Raw genomic sequence first — 22256 nt, forward strand, 5'->3', positions numbered from 1 at the left:
AATGACATCCCTTCTCAGTGCTCCTGCATCGTGGATGTGTTCATACCAAATGAATTCCACAGCTACAGCTCTTTGGGTGTAAACTTGAGAAATGAATGGTTTTGTTAATAAGAGAGACTTGTATAAGCATTTCTGAGGCTTCCTTTTTAGCCCTTTCATTATATAACATAAGGGTTGTAACATGAATGTTTTTTCTGTACCTTCAAAATATTTCATTTTTTCAATTAAAAATAATTATAAAGCCAGAGTCCAGAAAATGAAATGCTGTTGATTTTTTTCCTTCAGAAGTAAAAGTAGGTAGTAATGCCTACAATGTAAAGCCATACTGTTACTCAACTCAGATCAGCTGTGGCAATTGCCATTTAAGAAAAAAAAATCAACACAAAGACACCCCAAACACTAAGTGTTCTCTTCGTGGCTGATGTAATGGTGGTGAAGTGAGGTTTGCACTCTATTTTTGAATGTTCTTTCCCTGACAGTTTTTTTGTTTGTTTGCTTGCTTTTTAAATATGCTAGAATTTTTTTCTAAGTGGGCAGAGAGTTACATAGCTGTATGTATAGCCTATTGTTTGACGGTAGAGAGCACCAAGTTCTTGCTAACTTTTATTCTTCATACACTGTGACATGCACTGTAGTCTGTAGCTTAACAGAAAGTAAACTAGTGCAAATTAATGTAATGACTTTACCCTCCTCTTCTTTGTAGTACAATGGCTGACAATAAAGTGAAGTCGACCAAACCTGCAAATAAGACACCTCCAAAATCTCCTTCAGATCCAGCAAAGGACCGAGCAGCAAAACGATTATCCTGTGATTCAAACAGCTCCCATGAAGGAGCTGTGGCAGGAGAAGTAAGTGCTCTGGAAGAGGCCTTTCGAAAATTTGCCATCCATGGTGATACAAGAGCTACAGGAAAAGAAATGCATGGGAAGAACTGGTCAAAGTTATGTAAGGACTGTCATGTGATAGATGGGAAGAATGTGACAATCACAGAGGTTGACATCGTCTTCAGTAAAATCAAGTAAGTTCCCTTCTGCCATCATTTCCTTTTCTTCTCAACATGTTTTGTAGATATGATCTAACTTTATCTCCTGCTGCTTATGGATGTTATGAAGCACTGTATGTCTTTGTCACAATATCTGTCTTGTTCCTTTATGAAACTGTTGCTTTGTTTGAATATACAGCTTTCAGCTTCTAGCCTGCTATCTTAAACTGCCTCCAGTATTCAGGTGTTGTTCTGCACAAAGAGGCATGATGTGATTAGGACAAATGCAGAGTAGTCCAAAAAACATTTTTTTTTTGACTGCAGTAAATTACTTGACATATTATGTTTCCTAAAGGATATCTGAATGAAGTCAGGATATAGTTTCACGTCTTGCAAAAACTCAGCTTAAAAAGGTAGGATGTGTACCAAAAGGCATCATTCTAACAGTCCTGATACCTCGCACAACACCTACTCAAGTTTAAAGTGTAGGGCCATGCCAAACTGATGGTGAATTTGTAATGCAAACCCATGTCTGTGATTAATTGTTTAGGATTATCTCAGTAGTCCTTGTCAGCAGATTGGAGCTTTAGTGAAACTTTCTTCCCAGATTTTAAACCTAGGCTGGCTTGATCCAGAAACTTGTCAAATACAACAAATACAAATTCTTTCAGCATATTCTGCATGAAGCCCTAAATGTTTTGGTTTTTTACTTGTTCTCCTTTTATGTGTAGAATTGCATCATTTTCACTTTCTTCTCCTCCAGTGTCTGATGGTGTTTGATGTCTGATCCCTCTCCCCACGTCTTGTCTTTTCTGCTTTTTATTACCAGAGTAACTACTAAAATTGTCTTGCATCTCATTGTGTTGAGGAATATGCTTTAAGGAATGTCCCTTAATTGTACTGGTAAGAACATTTGTTTGGCTTGTGTGCGCAACCACTGTAAAGTAATGCTGGGAAGGATGGGATGACGTGCAAACTGAGTGGTTTACAAGGGCAGTTGGGAAAATTTGCTACAAGCATGGAGTCTTTAGATTGCATTAAACCAAGGGCAGAAAAGGCCCTTGGCCTTGAAAGGCTGTCCAGTGTAACATGCACAGTTAGAATTGCTTTACTTACTTGATTTACTTCTATCTTTGTTTATTTTCTCCTCAGGGATCTTATCTAGGCAATTGAAAATATTATATATGCATACTGCAACCCTCCTGTTCTTGTGTCAATCTACTTTCTCATTGAGTGAGCTATCAGCGAACTAGCTAATTTGAAATGGATGTTTAGGCTGTGGGGTTGGTTGTTTCTTTCTTGATCTATGTTGGACAATGGTAGAATCTATTTTCAGATTTCTTTGGCTTTCATCAACTTAAATTTCTCTATATCACTACAGGAAGTAATAAATCTTAGCACTAGTATCTTATGTCAATATCTGAGCAAGTTAGTGATAGGACAATCCCATGATATGGCATAAACAATTGTGCAATGTTAGCAGATACCAAGAAGTATCACCTTTGATGCCTGCTGGGTTAGATAGAATCCGGTTCTGTTCTGCAGGAATAGAGTTGTGAGATGGCAGGGATTTGAGGCTCAAGGAGAATGTCAACATATCTCCTTGTGGTTGTTTAGGAAGATCAGCTCAGGGGTTCTTGTCTCTGCCTCTGTGGGGAGGTGCCTGTTCAGCAGTTTCTCAGACTGCTCTTCTGTGACAGTGTTATCATTTCTCTTGGAAGAAGCATACCATCTTTTTCCCTCTATCTAGTATTGCATCAAATGCAAAAGCATTTTTATCTTAATTGTTTATTAATTACTTGCTTATTCCTCACATGTGCATATACATTTAACATGTATTTATCTATTCTTTTATTTCAAAATTCTTATATTTTTCTATAATATTGTTTAAATGGCAGATAGCAAATCTGTTATTGAAAGCTTCCCTATCATTTTTTTAGAAGGTCTGATTTTTCATGTGCATTCTTTCAGTGGGTATACTTCCTCATTTGGGAAGTTGGGGTTTTCATTTTTTCCCCATTTTATCCTTGAGAGCATATATCAGCAATTCTGTTTAGCCTAGATTACGGTTATTCCACATATAGGATTTCAGGTTTTAAGAAGGGAAGATATAATGGTTGTAGTTACTCAAGTATTGGTAATATGCTGTGACTTAGGAGGCTTGTGCATAGGCTGAGTACAGGGTTTCTTGAGCATGTTCAGACAACTGCTTTTCCTTGATTTCTTTTGCTGCATATTTAACCGTAAGCTAAAGCATAATGATAGGTTATATGATGTATCAAAACAGGCATCCTCACAAAATAAACTCTCATTCATTTCCATTTTACAAGCTGCTTTTTTCCATCAGAACACTAAATGTTTTTGACAACCCATGTTTTTCCTCATTGTTGCTAAATGAAAAACATTACACATTGTAAAAGAATCTCTAACTTCCCACTGAGTGCAGAGTACTGCTTCCATGCCTTTGTAAGAGTTATGCTTATGGGTATCAGAAGGTTCTGTACTTCACTGTTGTCAGCTGGACTGCATCTTACAAGATGGACTTTGGCCTGGGATTTTTTATGGTCAGCCATACTGGCTCGGTGAGATGGGGCTGGTAAATCTTGGCAGTTGTAATTTGGTCGGGGAATGCAAAGATAAAAAGACATGTTTGTCATACCCAACTACAGTTGTCACCTAGCATTGTGGTAGAACTTCCCAACAGGTTTTCTGTTTGGTCAATTTCTGGGAAGCCACCATGTTTAGCAGGGTTTGTTTTCTAGCCAGCTATAACTTATGGCAATGGCATGTGTTGTTCAAACACTAGGAAATTAAACTAGTAGAATTGTTCTTTGGATTTATGAATTACTATGACTATGTATAGAGTCCACGTTTGTCAGCTTGCTAACTTTCCCAGGCTTCATTTACTTATTCTTCTGTGGTAGATAACTGGCAAAATAAGATAGGAACTGTATGTTGCTCAGTCAGGGTATATAAAGTAACAGGGAAATTACTAACAGACATGTTTACCCAAGAGCTACTGAAAGATAGTGGTTTATTCTGTGATTGGCAACTTTCACTGCTGCAGGAGAGACTTTATCAGTTCAGTCCTGAGAAGTAATAAACGTTTTTGTAGACTCAACACTCCCCTTTGCACCTGTGGCAAACCAAGTGAACAAAACTTCTGAAAGTTTTGAGTAGTCCATGATACTTCTTCAAAGCTGGGACTATGTGTCTGTCTTTCAGAGATTAGTTCATTTAAGGTTAAGCTTATGTTATGTAAGTTGAGGAAATTCTGATGAACATTTCTATGTATAAGAAAATTAGTGTAGGATGCAGTTTCCTCCTGTATGAGGATGTCAGGTCAGACTGAAGTGTAATTTCTCTATTTATCATGCATAAAAGGGCTGCTGAAGGCCTTTGTGTAGGCACAAAATTTTTCTGTACTTTGGTATATGAATAAGGAATAGTCTAATACAAAAAATGCACAGTAGTAAATATGAAAGAATAAAAGAATTACAAAGACAAGAAGAAAAATTGGGTGATTGCCCCCCAAGTATTTTTGTTTAACAGTAATCTGTAGGTTCTTAAGGATCTCTTAAATCTTTCCAATTTGGTAGATTGTAATATACGATGTTGTGTGTGTGTGTTTAAAAACTGCTGTATTAGACATATTTTTCTGCCTTATTTTTTATTTTCTGTTTTAAAAAAAATTCTGTAGTCAGCTCAGAAAATACAAGAAATTAAGCAGCAATGAATTTTGCAGTGGAACTACTTGAAAAGCCAAAGCCCACTTGTGAGAGTAGACATGTCTATCAACATATATAAGTTAGGTCCCTAGACATTAGAGGAAAACCCCTTAGATTTATGCCAAATATTAGTACTATGTGAATACAGTTGGGATAGATTGCTGTTTCTGTAACAAGTATAAAAGTAATATTTAGCCATTTTTTATGTTATAATTAGATACAATAAAGACCTCATAATATCATTATCTACTCATGTTGCACCTGGAAAAGCAAAAGAACTTGTGGAGACTGGGTGACAGAATTCTATAATATGTTCATTGGACTGCATGCAAGAGCAAAACCACAGTTGCAGAGTAAACTTCAGTTCAAAGCTAGCTCCTTGCTTAAAATTACATAAAAATCTCTTTTGATAATTGCTGTCAGGATAACTTTTTCACTTCAAATAGCAAAAATGAAGCAACCCATTCTCTGAAAAACATGCTCTCATCATTGAATCATTGAATATACTGTGTTGGGAGGGACCCATAAGGATCATCAAGTCCAACCCCTGGCTCCACACATGGCCAGTCAAGTCAGAGCATGTGACTGAGTGCATCATCCAGACACTTCTTGAACTCATTCAAGCTTGGTGCTGTGACCACTTCCCTGGGGAGCCTGTCCCAGTGCTTGAACACCCTCACAGTAAAGAACCTCTTCCTAATATACAACCTAAGCCTCCTGTGTCTCAGCTTCATGTTGTTCCCTTGGTTTTTATCACTGGTCACGAAAGAGAGGAGATCGGTGCCTGTCCCTTCACTCCCCCTCATCTTGAAGCCATAGACTGTGATGAGATCACCCCTCAGCCTCCCCTTCTCCAGGCTGAACAAACCAAGAGACTTCAGCCTCTCCTCGTAAGACTTCCCCTCCAGACCCTTCGCCATCCTCGTTGCCCTCCTCTGGACACTCTCCAATAGTTTTGTGTCCCTCTTGTACTCTGGCACCCAAAACTGCACACAGTGCTCAAGGTGAGGCCGCACCAGTGCAGTGTAGAGTGGAACAATCCCCTCCCTGGACCAGCTGGCAATGTCGTGCTTGCTGCATCCCAGGATACAGTTGGCCCTCCTGGCTGCCTGGGCACACTGCTGGCTCATGTTTAACTTGCTGTTGACCAAGATCTCCAAATCCCTCTCAGCATGGCTGGCCTCCAGTATCTCATCCCCCAGTCTGTATGCATAGCCAGGGTTGCCCCTTCCCAGGTACAGAATCAGGCACTTGCCCTTGTTAAAATTCATGCTGCTGGTGCTTGCCCAGCTCTCTGATCTGCCCAGGTCTCTCTGTAAGGCTTCTCCACCCTAAACAGAGTCAACAGCTCTTCCCAATTTGGTGTCATCTGCAGATTTACTTATCACACCTTCTAGTCCTGTGTCCAGGTCATTTATGTAAATATTAAAACCAACTGGGTCTAAAATGGAGCCCTGGGGAACCCCACTAGTGACTGTCCAGCAGCCAGATGTGACCCCGTTTACCATCACTGACCTGTAAGCCAGTTGCCCACCCAACACATGGTTTTGTCTAGCTGCATGCTCAACATTGTGTCCAAGAAGGTATTGTGAGGCACAGTATCAAAGGCTTTTCTGAAATCCCAAAAAAATCACATCAGTGGTTTTCCCTCAGTGAACCAGTTGGGTGGCATTGTCATAAAAGGAAATCAGATCAGATAGACAGGGCCTTTCTCTCCTGAGTCCATGCTGGCTGTGACCAATGACTGATTGTCCTTTAGGTGTTTTTCAATAGTACCCAGTATGATTTTTTTCCATAATTGTACCAGGCACTGAGGTGAGACTGACAGGCCTGTAATTACCAGACTCATCTTTCTTACCCTTCTTGAAAACTGGCACAATATTTGCCAGCTTCCAGTCACCTGGGACCTCTCCAGATTCCCAAGACCATTGAAAAATAATTGATCTCACAATGACATCAGCCAGCTCCCTGAGTACCCTGAGATGAATCCCATTGAGGCCCATGGACTTATATGGATTCAGGTGGAACAGCAAATTACCCACAAGTTCAGGGTTCACTAGGAGTTTATCATTACCACAGTCAGAGTCCTCCAACTCCCACATCTGGAGTCCCAGAGCCTATTGACTGTGTGGAAGACAGAGGCAAAGAAGGCAAAAGAATGGTTTGAAAGAGACAAAGAATTGTTTTTAAAAAAGCAGCCTGAAAATACTTCGTAGGAACTAGTTTTATTAACTGCTCCCTAAATTTGCTGTCATACTTGAAGACAAGTCACAATCGTATTGTATGAGAAGGAAAGTTTTCATCAACTACTGTATGTGAAATTTTCATGACAGGACCAAAAATGATATTTCTCTATCTTTGTAATGGTAATAATCTCAATTTCTCTGAGGCTCAGGTTCCTGCTAAAATGTAAGGTTTAATATAAATAGGTATATGTACCTTCATGTGTTGTCTGAACCTTACGTAGATATCTTTCTTCTATATTTTGTAAATTAAGAATGATAATGCCATCTAGGTCTACTGGATTCAGACACAGATAATCTGCAGACATGCAATAGCATTTCAAAATGGGTGGTTTTCATGAGAATGGGAATCCTGTGGGTATCTTTACTTGCTGAAACAATTGCTTTCTCCTTGGAAATTTTCTTTATTAACTGACTGATTCTTTTACGTTAATCTTACAAGGTTGCAAAAGTTCGTAGTCTGTGTGCCTTGTGCTTGCAGAGTGCAAATATGTGTTTAGTGAATCTTCTTGCTTTGGAGAAAGCAATCCCATTGGTGACACAGGAGAAGGGCACAGAAGTGTTCCACATTTGGTATGAAAAGTGACATGTGGCTGCATTCTTAATCCAGCAGGACAGTGAGACACAACAGTCGAGGAACTTCAGGGTTGTTGCATTAAGGGAAGCAGAATACTGAAGAATAGATGTTACTGATCTCTGACCAACATTCTGGCATGTTGCCTTAGGAACATAAATTTCTTTGTTTTTTGAGGTCAACAACTGCTCTGGGTTACTTGATATGTTAGCTATGCCATACACATACTCCACTTGTATGTAGTTAATATGGTAATAATAATAGCCCTGATATAAATACCTCTGCTCTTATTTTAGAAGTGTTACCACTCAGCACTGCAAGAATATGTTTTAAGTACTGCCATAAAACTTCTAATTCTATGACATTATTAGATAGAAAAATAAAAATATTTCTGTTTACACTGGCATGTTACTATGGTTGCAGGCAGGCCTGGGTGACATCATGCCTTGGATCCATTGTGAGCATTTATTTAGGTAGTTGTCTCCATGGAAACATTTGTTTGTTTTGATGTTACTATGTGTTAAATTTTAAACAAATTTTTGTGGTTCTATACTGGATTGTTATTGAACCCTAGTTAATCTACAGAAGCTTTGTAAATATACCTTACTCCCCACCCCCTAAAATATTTTTGGTAAAAGATCAAGTGAAAACATAATTGTCCTTTCAAATTCCATTAATAGTTTCTTATGTTGCTTTGACATGTTTTCTTGTTGCTGCGGAAGCCATGTGTTCTAAAGGCCAGAAAATTCTCCTCCATCTTTTTGAGAAAGGACGGTTTTGTTCCCATGGAGAATCTTCACAACACACTTTATTGTGCCCTGACTTTTGAGCAGTCGCACCCATATTCTATCCTGAGTACATCTTGCACAGTCAGCTGTTTAGCCTAATTCCCACAGACCAGATCAGTCAGGTCTCTACAGGAGTGCTCTCACCTGAGACCAGCTGGGCCTTCATTTAGCAGTAGTTCACCATTGCTGCTAGACTGTGGAAGAAGTAAAATGGGTAAGGTTTGCTCGAAGCAGCTGGCAAAATAACTCTTGGCAGGAATGAGTACATACTTTCCCCATATGCCACCTATAATATGATTGCTTTTTCTTTGTACTGAACAATTATGATTCTGCTTGTTTTCTTACTACATTTGAAATGAATAACACTTTGACACCTGCACTCTTTCAAAACAACTATCCATGAGGTTTCTCAAAAGTAATTTGATTTAATAGAGATATTAGTGATGCTTCCTTTATTCAAAAAAATTATGTAAATACATATAAAGTGGTCTTCATGTATAAATAAAGCATATGATGGGAAGATTCTTTTAATAGCGATATAGAATCTGACCTGTGTAATCCTTCTTTATGCATAAACTAGGCATGACAGCTAACTTATGTACTTTTAATATGTCTGCACCAGGAAATAGTATTTTATATCAATTTAACACTATGCACTGTGCTAATAAATCTTGCCCAGGCAAATTACTGAAATTATAGATAGAAATATAGATAAGTTACAAAACAAAAGGTTCTTTACCACATCATCTATATTTTAATTGAAATTAAGATCTAAGAAGCCAAATGTAATGTTGCCTTTTATGCTTTATCCTTGAAAGGCTTTTTATTTAAAAAGCAAAGCAACTCTTCTTCCCCTTCTGCCAAGAGGCATAAATTCTAAAAGTAAACCAGGGATCACTTATGAGAAGATGGATTTAGATTCACATACTGTTCTGCAGGCTTGTTTTGTGCGTGTAAAATGGATACATTCTGTAGCATTTATAACTTATGCTGACTATGATTTTAAAAACACCTTTTGTGTGAGTAGACATCATGTGAAAACCTATACATAGAGTTGAGGCTTCTGTAAGTACACTGGTAGCAGAAATGTGTACAGGCTGCTCACTGTGGCAGGTGACCTAGTGAGAAGAGAGATGGAAAAGGCAAGGAAGGATACTTGGTGCTGCCTTTAGCCTCAGTTTTCAACTAGTAGGACTTGCCCTCAGGGTTCCCAGGACCCTGAGTCTGTTAGCAGAGTCTGTGGGCATTAAGCAGTACCCACAGTAAAGGGAGACAGAGTTAAGAATCACTTCAGTCAGGCATATATGAGTCCAAGGGACCAGGTAGGTTGCATCCAAGGGTTCTGAAGGAGCTGGGCAATGTTGTTGCAAAGCTGCTCCCTGTCATGTTCAAAAGGCCATGACAGCTGGGGGAGCTTCCCAGCAACTGGAAAAAGGCATCCCCAAAAGGGCAAGAAGGGAGGATTCAGGTAACTACAGGTCAGTCAGCATGACCTTAGTCCTTGTGCAGGTTGTGAAGCAAAGCCTCTTGGAAGCCATTTCTCAGCATACAAAGGACAAGGTGATTTTGAGCAGCCAGCATGGGTTTGCCAGCCAAGGGCAAGTCATGACTGATCAACCTCCTTACTTTCTATCATGCGATGTCTGGCATTGCAGGCAAAGCCATGTAGTATACCTTGATTATAACAAGGGCTTGGCCCCAGTTGCATCCTCATCAAAATTCTGGGGTAGGGGCAGGCCAACTGTCTAGGATGCAGATCTGGAGGTCATGACGGACAACCAGTTGAACATGAGTCAGTAGTGAGTCCTTGCAGTGAGTGAGTCATGGCAGAGAGGAAGGATTGCTGTTTCAGAACATACTGCCAAGGGTCGTGGAGGTGGTGTATACTTTCCATAGTCTGTTTTTCCAACATCAGTGGGACAGCTTTCCTGACAGGAGTGCTGAAATGGATGGATAGAGGCCCTTCAGGAAATACAGTGGGGAAAATGAGGAAAAGGGACTGTGGTGCACTTGTGGCAGCAAGGAGGGATTGCTGCATCCTGGGCTGCATGGGTAAGTGCATAACCAACAGATCCAGGGAAGTGATCCTGTCCTCCTGTTTGGCACTTGTGGGACTGTACCTAGAGTGTCCAGTCTGGGGCTCCCCTGTGCAAGAAAGAGATAGAACGCTGGAACAAGCTCAGTGCAGGGACAGTCAGGAGGCTGGTTGTAGAACATGACTGTGTGAGGAAAAAACCTTAATGTTTCTTTATGTTCCTGCATAGACAATTGAAACAAGCTTGCTGTTCTCAGGTTAGAAGTTTCATAGGAACAAAGTGTGTGTGTATACAAGTATGTTGTTTGACTCCTAAAATAAGGACATGAGCTAGCTGTCATCTCTCTCAGAAAGCAGATTACTATACCATGAATGTTGTAATTAAGCTCTATTTAGTCTGCCTATGTGTATAAAGCAAATAAAAGAACTAAGATGTGGTCTGGATAGGTTGTGATGCTGGGAACTGGAAGCATGCTGCATGATGCAGTTCTTCGTCTTTCAACTTTTTAAATTTTTTTTTTTTTTACTTGGGAGATCCCAGTTCCTGTGTTCTTCCCATTATCTACAAATTTGAGAGGACTGTTTTACATCTGATTTGCAACAAATCTCATTAATGACTGGTCATTGAACAAGGATTTGCCAACAGCTCAGCTTAAAAACCAAAAAAGCGAGTTAGGGCCTGTGGTGTTGAAACACTCAAGTGGTGTTACTAGAGACCACTCCTTTGAAAGTCATCAGCCTGACTGACTAAAATGTTGGTACTACTTTCTGGCTTATCACTCTTCTGTGTGTGTGTCTGTGTGTGCACTAACCTGAAAAAATGAAAACCAGAATGTTTCTGTGAAGCTTGATCTCTGTTCCTCTGTTCCTGGCTTTCTGCATTTTTTAATGCATATGCATGTATCCCCATGGTATTTTTATTTATTATTCTTTTTTTACAATTCAATAATTTTTGTATGGAGTCCTGGGATACCCACCTCCCCACCCCGCCCAAAAGGAAAGAAAACTCTCCCTTTGAGAATTTGTTTCACTGTTTGATAGTCATTTTTAGGTTCTGATTCCTTGTGAAGGTTCTGGATGTTACCAGCAAACACATGGTTTTAGAAACCTTCCAAGACTGCTGATGTTGGTGCTGATTCTGAAGGCTCCCAGAACATTTTAGTTACATAAACACATCTCTATGGCAACATCTTTGAGGAAGAAATGCTGTTAGATGCTAAAGTTTTATGGTTGAAGGAGGCATTCAGTTTCAGTGAGGAATGGAGGAAGGATGATTACAGCTGACAGTGTTGCCAGGACAACCATGGCTAAGATGTGTACCCTTCTGGTGAGGAGTAATATAGCACCTTACCTACTGCCCATCATGTGCATTTTCAGCAGTGCAAGCACTCCCTGCATGCAGGCTGCTGCTGCTCTGCACAGAAGGACTGTTACTGAGTGACTGCTCACTTTGAAGCGCAGCATTGTGTCCTGAATAGCCAGCACCAGTTTTTTCAGCTCTTGCATCAGATTGTTAATGTTGTTGACTTAATTTAGCATGTGATTTGAGAAAAGAAGATTGTTTACATCAAATTAGAATCTTAGAATGGTTGGGTTGGAAAGGATCTCAAAGATCATCTAATTCTAACACCCCCGCCATGGGCAGGGACACCAGGTTGCCCAAAGCCCCACTAAGCTGGCCTTAAATGCCTCCAGGGATGGGCTTCCACAGCCTCTCTGTGACCTGTGTCAGGGCCTCACCACCCTCATAGTATTCCTAGAGTCTAATCTAAACCTCCCTTCTTTCAGCTTGAAGCCATTGCCCCTTGTCCTATCACTACACTCCCTGGTGAGTGGTCCCTCTCCCACTTTCCTGTAGGACCCCTGTAAGTATTGGTAGGCTGCAATTAGGTCTCCCCAGAGCCTTCTCTTCTCTAGGCTGAACAAACTCAACTCTCTCAGCCTGTCTTCATAGGAGAGGGGCTCCAGCCCCCTGATCATCTTCGTGGTCCTCCTCTGGACTTGCTCCAACAGTTATATGTCTTTCCTGTCCTGGGGGACCCCAAAGCTGGACACAGCACTCCAGGTGGGGTTTCAAAAGAGCAGAGTAGAGGGGCAGAATCACCTCCCTTGACCTGCTGGCCACACTGTTCTTGATGCAACCCAGGACACAGTTGGCCTTCTGAGCTGCTGGCGCACGCTGCCGGCTCATGTTGAGCTTGTCATCGATCAGCACCCCATGTCCTTCTCCTCAGGGCTGCTCTCAATCCATTCTCTGCCCAGCCTGTAGCTGTGCTTGGGGTTGTGCCAACCCACATGCAGGACCTTGCACTTGGCCTTGCTGAGCTTCATGCAGTTCACATGGGCCCATCTCTCCAGCCTGTCAAGGTCTCACGGGGAAAAAAAGAAAAACAAACCAGATGTGAGGGGGGAATGCTTGCAGTCTGCCATTTTGTTTAGGTGATGTTTGCCTCTGATACTTTGTTTGTTCCACTGGTTATAACACGTAAGGCAGGAAGGGAATGTTTCTATACTATCTGGAGATTCATAATTTGGGCAAAAATTACCCAGGAAACCTCACTGCAGCGTTTTGCATTATGCCAGTAAGTTTCTGCCTGAGCTGTGGAATAGCTTTAGATCAATCTGGAATCTTTGGCAAGCAGTGGAAAATCTCCTCAGGCAAGTTGTTTCAGTGGAGACAGGAGTTTATTGTTAAAACCACTGCACTTCATCTCTGTTTTGAATGTATGATATTCCTGAAGTCCAGGAGGTTTTCTTGCTGCTTTTACACCCTAGTAATTAGTTTGGGAGATCTTTTTTTTGGGAATGGTGCCACATTCTGTGCAAAGCCACATGGTGTGGGGCTAACTAGAGCTTGCCACATACTGTGCTAGCTGCAGAAATGGGAACAAAGCCGCTACAATTCTGTGGTGCTGCACTGATCTGGTCATACAGCTGATCAGGTTGTATTGTGTCTGGTGAATGCTCCAGCTTTCTTGGCATTAGCTTGGTGTTTTAAGATACATTCTTCATTAAAAGGGTGGTGATGAGTGCTGACAGAAAATGAAGAACATGACCTTAGCAGCACTGAATTGTCTTCCTTTTTCTTTGCCTCCAGTTTGTTCTGTAAGAAAGGGTCCTGAAAGTGTAGGAAATCTTTTAGTCTTACACTCTTTCTACTTTTTTCATGATAGTGGCACAAGCTTCATAGAATGTTTATAAAAGCAAAAAGCTTTCTGGATTATTGTTTCACCAGTCATAAATGTACCAGACTCTAAAGAAAGGGCTAGTTCGCTATCGTCTGTTGAGAAGGAATTAGTGCTGTAGACTTGTTCATCTCTCTGTCTCTTCTGATACACCAGAGCATTGTACTTGGTGCCATTTGTGATCATGGGCACCAGCAGCTGCAGAACAGTGGTGATCTCTGGCACCAGGCTGTGACTTTCATGACACATGACAGCAATTGCTTCATTACCCAGATGTCTTGTATCTTTATTCTATGCCCTTCAGTTGCAAATATTGTTTAAAAAAAAAAAGAACATAAGCTAATGAGAGGAGCAGTTATTCTGTCAGGGGCTGTAATTTTTTTATGCTGTGTGAAAGAGGGAACTGATAGTTTATATCATAAATGTGTGTACAAGGATAAGTTGTTTTTCTTTCCATTAACAGCAGATATGCAGTGATACTGTACTGTGATAGTAGTTCGTTACACCACAACTGAAAAATCAGTATGAGAGAACAATATAGGTCTGTGCTTATTGTTTGGAGTCGAACTCGGTTATGCAAGATGTCCCAATATAGTCATTATAATTCCCAGTGCTGCACCAATTAACCCAGGATTCATCTGCTTCATGCTATTTGAGGTGTTTGCTACTCAGTGTGGGATGGTGTTTGTTACGCTTCTGAGCAGAACTGACAGTGCTGAGAGTGAGAGTTTATTTGACCCAGAGCCGTGATGGAGTAATACAAGAGGCTACTGATGACAGGGCCATAGAGGACAGGGTAGGCAGCTCTGTATTTCATAAAAAGTTATGCATTCACTTCTGCAAGTGAGGCTCTGTGGTGTGGGATAGATAGCAACTGCACTGTTTACCATTCTGTCCACAATCACGTCTCCACGTATAGCAGCTGCTCTTGATGCATGCCAGGCTAGCTTGTGGTGCTAGGGGAACGTAATGAACTCTGTTTTGATACTCCTTATGCTGAGTCTTCCTGTGTCTCAATTTGAAACAGGTAGTAACCTTTCTTCCAAATTTAAGCTATTTACATTTTCTTCCTGTGGCGGATGCTGTATGGAAACAGATGCCTGGGACACTAGGAATCCAAGTGGAGGTCACTGTGCTCTTGTGGGTGAAAAACCACGTCATGTTATTCTCATTTGGCACTGTGTCAATGGGAGGCTTTGCAGGCTTGTGAGCAGTGGGCATTGGTAAGTGTTTACAGGTCTACAATAAGTGTTTAGGGAGAAGGTTTTAAGTGGGGTTTTTTGTGTGTGTTGTCTTTTTTTTCATTGCAGAAGAAACGAGCAGGTGTGATGTATTCTTAGAAGTCTTGTAGATATGCTTAAAGAAAAAGGGAGCAATTTGGCATTTATAGGGTCTTTAGGTATTTTATTTAAGGTGCTTTGAGCAATAGGTTTCAAATATAAGAAAGCAATAGAAGGTGCTGAAAGGTAGCTATAATGAAAGAAAATGTATACACCATATGGTAGCTGATAGCCACTCTGCTAGGTGATAATTTGTACATAAAAAAATAAAGGGTTTTTTATACTTTTCAAGCATTGTAATATAAATAGGTTCTGGATCAAAACAGTGGTGATCTGTTTGTAATTTGAATGTAGGAATTTTTTTTACATGATTGGTATGAATGCAAATCTAAGAGTAATGACTATAATCTGATTAAACTTTTTTTTCCTGGTACTTTTTTAAAATGAAAAGTGATAAGGACCAATACTTTTGCCATGTTGTCCAACAGCTCATCCTTTCTTAAGACAACACAAAGAGCATGACTGGATTTCTAAGCTTTTTGTAGTAAAAATGTATAGAAATTATTTGCTTGCTTCTACAGAAAAGCTGTAACTGTGGACTGTGGTTTCCTCTTCCAGGCAGGTTGCCTTTCTTTCATCACTTCACTACAGATGAGTATAATAGGAGAGTGTTATGTTTACATGTATGGCATAGCTGTGAAAGCTGTGAGCTAAAATGCACAGAACGAGCTGCTTTTTTTTTTTTTTTTTTTTTTTTTTCTTTTTTTTTATGTCAGGACAACAGATTGTGGTCTATTGGGTCTTCTCTAGCCAGATGAAGAAAGCTATAGAAAGGATACTGAGCAGTCAGTTAAGGAAGCAGTTTGGTTTTCCTCCTACTGTAGTTGTAAGATGAACTCTGCCTGCTGAGTTTTTTGAGTCTGGTTGAGTTTGACTTGCAAATCCAGCTGACTGCAACTTCAGTTAACATTGGCCATTTTGAACATTTTCTCTGAATTTAATAATTCCTTTTCTGATTTTGGCCAGACACCCACCAAAGCTGCTCTATCACTCCCCTTTTCAGTTGGACAGGGGAGAAAATACATATTGAAAGGCTTAGGAGTCGAGATAAGGACAGGGAGAGATCATTCCACAATCAGCATCACGGGCAAAATAGACTCAACATGGAATAAACAAACCCATCTAATTTATTATGCTACACTATACACAGAGAGAAACCAGTGTAGGATAATGAGAAGTAAACCCAAATCATAAAACACCTCCCCACCCTCCCCTCCTTTCCTCACAAGCTCAACTTTATTTATGATTTCTCTCCAATCCCTCCTGCCCCCACCCCAGGTATCACAGGTGGAAATGGGGAATGGGGGGTTCAGTCAGTTCTTCACAAATTGTTTTCCTTCTTAGTGGAGAGGGGGTGCATTCCTCACACTCTTCCCCTGTTCCAGCATGGGTTCCCACCCACGGGAGACAGTCCTCCACAAACTTCTCCAAGGTGAGTCCTTTCCCATGGGGCTTCAGCTCTTCACCAACTTCCCCAGTGTGGGTCACTGCTATGGGATACAGTCCCTCAGGCAGAGACTGCTCCAGCCTGGTCCCTCATGGAGTCACAAGCCCCCCCAGCAAACCTGCTCTGGCACGGGCCCCTCTCTTTCCATGGGCTGCAGGTCCTGCCAGGAGCTTGCTCCAACATGGGTCACAGCGTCCTCCATATGTCTCCACCTGCTCCAGCGTAGGGTCTCTGCGTGTTCTGCAGGTGGGATCTCTGCTCCTCATCATCTTCCATGGGCTGCAGGGGACAACCTGCTGCACCATGGTCTTCTCTGTGGGCTGCAGGGAAATCTTTAGCACCTGGGGAACCTTCTCCCTCCGGTTCTTCACTGACTTTGATGTCTGCACAGTTCCTTAGATCTTCTCATTCCCTTCTCTGGTGGCAAAAAGCAGCTGTTTGTGTTTTCTTTTTCCTCTTAGATCATAGAATCATAGGGGTTGGAAGGGACCTCAAGAGATCATTGGGTCCAACCCAATGTTATCACAGAGGTGCTTCCACAGTTGCTGATTGGCTTTGCCTTGGTTAGCAGTGGGTCTGTCCTTGAACCTGCTGGTATTCACTCTGTTAGATCTGGGGAAAGCTTCTAGCTGCTTCTTGCAGAAGTCACCTCTGTTCATTGAGGTCTATTTGAAAATCTGTGAGGCTTTTTGGAGCTTTGAAGCATGAGAGGATTTGACTTTTGATGCTTCTAAAGGGGTGGAAACCCTACCTGATGTCTAGCAGTGCATAAAGTTTGTTTTGGTTATGTTCTACCTATCACACTTTGTTTAGTAATTGATGCAGAGCATTGGCCTGAAACATTTGCTGTTGAGCTCCTGCTTTTGCTGTTCTTATTGTGAGAATTTAACTCAACTACAGATACATACTTAAGCTAGTTTTAAATGAGTTACTTGTATAAACACATCTAATATAGAGGGTTTGTGATAAAAATGACCAGCGTAATAGCACTGCAAAGATGTTTGTCCATTGCTTGTTAAGGGGTGGTGTGTTCCACAGTAGGCCTGCAGAGGCTGTGCAACAACATACAGCTTAACTGTGTATATGGCATTGTGTTAATCTATTGGGTTTATGTCATCCTGTTTTTCTGCATGAGTAACTTTGCAGTTTTGCTTTATAGGTTTTAAGAACATACTTGACTTCCTTATGAACAGCAATCTACCCTACAGGCAGTGCCAGCAAAGTGTGAGGGGCCAGATGTTGAATTAGCTCCCATGGAAATTCATCATTCAGATGATTTTATATCGCAAATAAATGGATATATGAGAATCTGGTAGGTAAGGCAGACTTCTGACATATGTTCTGGAATAAGACCATAGAATTCCAATATTAATTACACCATTAACTGGCCATCGTCCTGTACCAAACATTGTGAGAACTGATATTACTACACTGAGTATTATCCTGGCACCAAAGTACCATATTGTCAGCGACTGATAGTTTGGAGCAATACTTGACTTTCTTGCTTCAGCTGGTAAAATCTCCATAGTGAGAAACTAATTCAGGAAAAACAGTTGTGAAGTCTTACTTTCTGAATGTAAGTAGCGAAGAGCTGCTAGATATTGCTAATGTAAGAAATAATAATCCCTGTTTGGAAATGAAACAGAATGTGCCCTTTGTAAAAAGCAAAAGTCATGAGGGTAGCTCATCCTTAGCAGACTGTATTCAAAAGTTGGAGAGATGACCTGACAGAGACTGAGAATGCGATGCATTGAAGGGGAGTTTGTATTCCTCTTCAAGAAGGTTTCTGACGTTTGGTCTGGCTTGTTACGTTGCAAGAGGTTTTTTGTTTGTTGGGTTTTATTTTTGTGTTTTGTTGGGGTTTTTTTTAAGGTGTATCTTCTAAAGTATTTAACTATTCAATGGTATCTGATCATAGCAACATTGTGCAACTGTACTCATCTAAGGACAACTTCAGTTTCAACCTGGCATGCTGGGGGGTACTGTGCACTGATAGATTTTGCAGCAGATGTAAGAGGCTAAATTTGGCAGAAATTTCCCTTAATAGTTCAGTAACTGTAGCTGATTCCTTAATTCAGTCACTGAAGTTATGTTAGACACTACAAAATTGTCGGAACCTTTCCCAGCACTGTTTGATACCTTCTTTCAGTAGCTGTTGGTCTAAATAAATCACAGATTTCCAAAAGAATGTGCACTTGTTCTTTCATAGTCTCCTCTCTGCTTTCACAATTCATTCCAACATCTTGGAGGTTTCTCAATTGCTCCTTGTCATTTTTTTTTTGTCATAATGATGTCCATAAGATTGAAAACTATGTGGATAAATGTCCAGTTATTGTAAACTTTTGGGTCTATTATATTTATACATCTAGTGCTTTGAATTGAGAGAAGTGTGATGTAAATGGGAGAATATCTGTATTGGTATTAACTGCTATAATTTTTCTGCATTTCTTTTGGATTGGTTTCACATGCATATGAGTCAGCATTGTAAAGACTGATAAACAAACCTTTAATCCAGGGGAGGGAATAGATTCCCATAGAGAATTTGGTCACTGTCTGTTTATAGCTTTCACAAAGTGCCAAGACATCATTGGCATGGACTGTTCTGCGGATTCTGTGGCACAACGGAGACTTCTAGTAGTAAAATATGTTCCCTCCTTGGACACACAGAGAGGATTGATCTCTCTCACCCTGAGGAGGACAGCCTTCGAATCAAAATGGCTTCTTTCTGAAGCTGGATATAACTTTATTGTAACTAGTTGTTTGATAGACTTTCTCTGGTAGAGTTATCTTACTTTAGCTTAGAATTTTTAATAGGAAATTGATAGAGGTTTTGCAAACCACAGTGTTCTGGTTTTTTTTCTCTTCAATCTCTGCTTTGCCTACATTTAGTTGTTAGGACTCAGAGCTCATGAGCCTGCACTTATCACTTGGAAGGTATATTGTACTTCCTACAGATGTTATGATTCGTTGGGGAATCTTCATTCAGACTGATGGTTGCCTTCTCAATTACACTTCCCATCCCAGCCGAAAGTTGGGGTATAGAGATGGCTCTTGAGGTATACAAAGGAAATAATTAGGCGGAGGAATAAGATATTTTTCTCTAAGCTGTGCAAAGGTACATAACTCCACAAGATGTGGCAAAGAAAAATGGTAGAGACATAACAGAGGAACTTGTTAAAGAATATTCTCTGCTTGGCTGTAGTGCACTTCTCATCTGCATTGATGGCTAACCCTAGCAGAAATTTGTTATCAGATAATAAAGAGGGAAACAGTCCAGAACGGGTACTTGACTGAAAAGCATGGGTAACAGAAAAGAAAATGTTTACCTCTCAATTTCTGTGTGTATCTATGTCAGTAGAGACCAAAAATGAGCAAGAATGTTTTGAGACCAGCTACAAGTGTTAGCAGAATGTGAGCCTTTTCAGCTGCTTCAAGAGAAGTCTTGCACTTTGCAGTAGTTAGAAACTGCTCATCACTCTGCATGTTCTTGTGGAGGTTATTTCAGTGCCTGTTCTGCAAAAGAACCGTAAGATTTTTCTGGAAATGACATGATGCTTGAGTGAGCAGAGACAAGTAACTTCTGTAGAAGGTATGTTCATCATTGCTTGAGATAACATTGCAACAGTTTCTTCTGAGAATGTAGGGTATGTATGAAGCCAGACCATTCAAACCAAATTAGCTTCTTTGAATCCATACAGAAAATTAAAGCACTGTTCTTTAACAGCCTTGGTTTATGGCTACTTACTGTTTTGATTTCTTGTCACCTGGTTATAGCGTCAGCTCTCTGAAAAATGTTAAATTTTTCCCTGTGCTTCATTTTCAGGTTAACTTAAAAGCATTTTACTATGTGGTGTGATAAGAATTCAATGTGTTTGGTGTTCCCCTAGTCATTCACTGTGGTAAAGGTATATTGGAGCTATTGCAAAAGGTGAATGGGCCAGAACCATGCTCTTGATGTAGAATGTCTTCTGATATTCTTCTGATACTCCCCTTAGAGAATTAATTTTCAACATAATTTCTGAGCAAGTTACGATTTGCATATGTTATTTTCAAAAATAGTGTGTTCGTCAGTTAAAACTCTAGCTAAAAGCCCTTCATTTACATGCATAGTGTTCTAGATGAATTGTACGTAATCTGAATTAGAAAGCATGATGTCTACTGAAGAAGAACAAGAGAAAATTTAGAGATGATTTAAAGTGTTGAAATGTCCATGATGTGTATATATACCTCAAATATGTGTAAATTTGTTTTTGTCTGTCTGTGTTTCTTTTACCTGTGGGCAAAGATTATGAAAAATATTCTGCACATCAAACAACTATAGGTTTTCTGGTTTTCTTTTTTAAATGGTACAGTTCTCTTCAGGTGGATATCTCTTCATATATTCTCCTACTCTCATTGTAAAGCGTTTGAGAGTGTTTTGGCCACAATCTGTCCGCTTGTCTTGCTTTCTTTTGTAATATAAGAGCGAGTGCTGGCAATGCAGAAAATTGCATTAGTAATTTTAAATCTCTAACTTCTGTTTCAGAAGACATGAAGAAAAGAGGAATATGGGGAGCAGGACATTGTTGTGAATGTTATAGTTTTGACACAGATTTAAATCTCCCGTACAAGGAACACATATGGAATGGGAGGATTGGAGACCATATGCATATTTAGAGCTTTCCTGTGACCATCCAATTTTCCCTTTCATGTAGGAAGGCAGTCTTCCTGTTTCTTTGCCATTTGGGTTATACATCTTTTTTTGCTTGAACGAGACACTGCTGTGTGCATCCCTGCATTCTGGAGTCTCTTTTCTTCAAGGTTGTGATTTGGTCGATGGCTGTCACTTATGACAAACAGATGTCTTATGGACTGCCAAGTGTGACCTCTGGACTGCCGTTGTGGTTAGTTTTTCTTCTTTCACTTGATGTGTCATTCCTGGTTTCACACCTTTCTGTCTCCATCCATGGTCAATGATTCCCATAGATGGAGCTTGCGTTCTCAGTTAATACCAGCTGGCTATTTTTAATACTGCCACCTTCTCATATTTCTGGCAGAAAATGCTAGCAGATATCCATCCATCCATCCATCCATCCATCCATCCATCCATCCATCCATCCATCCATCCATATTTTCTCCTTGTCTTCAGGATCACTAAAACAACTCCTCCAACGTAAGACACACTTTTTTACTTACCTGAATATATCTGACTTCTCAGGAGAGTTCTCACCTTTTCTTAGGGGACTGACCTTTTCTCCCTAGTGACAAGTGATAGGACAAGAGGAAATGGTGTCAAGTTATGGCAGGGGAGGTTTAGATTGGATGTTAAGTAGAACTTCTTCTCAGAGAGGATTGTTAGGCATTTGAATGGCTGCCCAGGGAGGTAGTGGAGGTAAATACTAAAGGTATTTAGCAGATGGTTAGATGTGATGCTGAGGGACATGGTTTAGTGGTGGATGTCAAGTTAGGGTGATGGTTGGACTTGATGATCTAAAGGGTCCCTTCCAACCAAGACAAGATTCTGTAATTCTATGATTCTCTTTCATTGAGCTGTCACTGGGTTGAGAAATTGTTTTCATGCTTATGTAGAATCATAGAATGGTTTGGGTTGGAAAAGACCTTAAAGATATGTGATTCGACATGGAAAAAATTCAAGCCCTATGAAAACCTTTGGAAAACTGGAACACTGATGTTGTAAAACCATCTGACAATGATATTTTCTTATTGCAACAGTCTGATAAATATCTGATGGTTTTCAATTCTGTATTATGAAACTTTAAAGGAAAGTCCCACTTTGGATTAGATGAGACTGATGCCCTGGCTTCCATCAAAGCAATTTTGTTCAAATTGTACTTGTAATTTAACTTGAAATTCAAAATGATTTAAAAACATGTCCCTGCAATACACACCTTTTGCCTTGTCATTGTCTTGCATTGTTCTTTTCACCCTGTGTTG

General features: G+C 40.3%; 1 protein-coding gene across 1 annotated transcript in view; it reads left to right on the forward strand.

Annotated features, from left to right (window-relative positions):
* Positions 1–707: 707 nt before the first annotated feature.
* The window catches only part of TPPP (tubulin polymerization promoting protein), a gene marked incomplete at its 5' end in the record, with an annotated part of 38663 nt that continues 17114 nt past the window's right edge, over positions 708–22256 (forward strand). Inside the window, one exon of the mRNA XM_084260581.1 lies at positions 708–1018. Coding sequence (XP_084116707.1) covers positions 708–1018 — 311 coding nt within the window. The remainder of the gene's footprint in view (positions 1019–22256) is intronic.

The sequence above is a fragment of the Gallinula chloropus genome (assembly GCF_964237585.1).
Source record: "Gallinula chloropus genome assembly, chromosome: 2".
Classification (NCBI taxonomy): Eukaryota; Metazoa; Chordata; class Aves; order Gruiformes; family Rallidae; genus Gallinula; species Gallinula chloropus.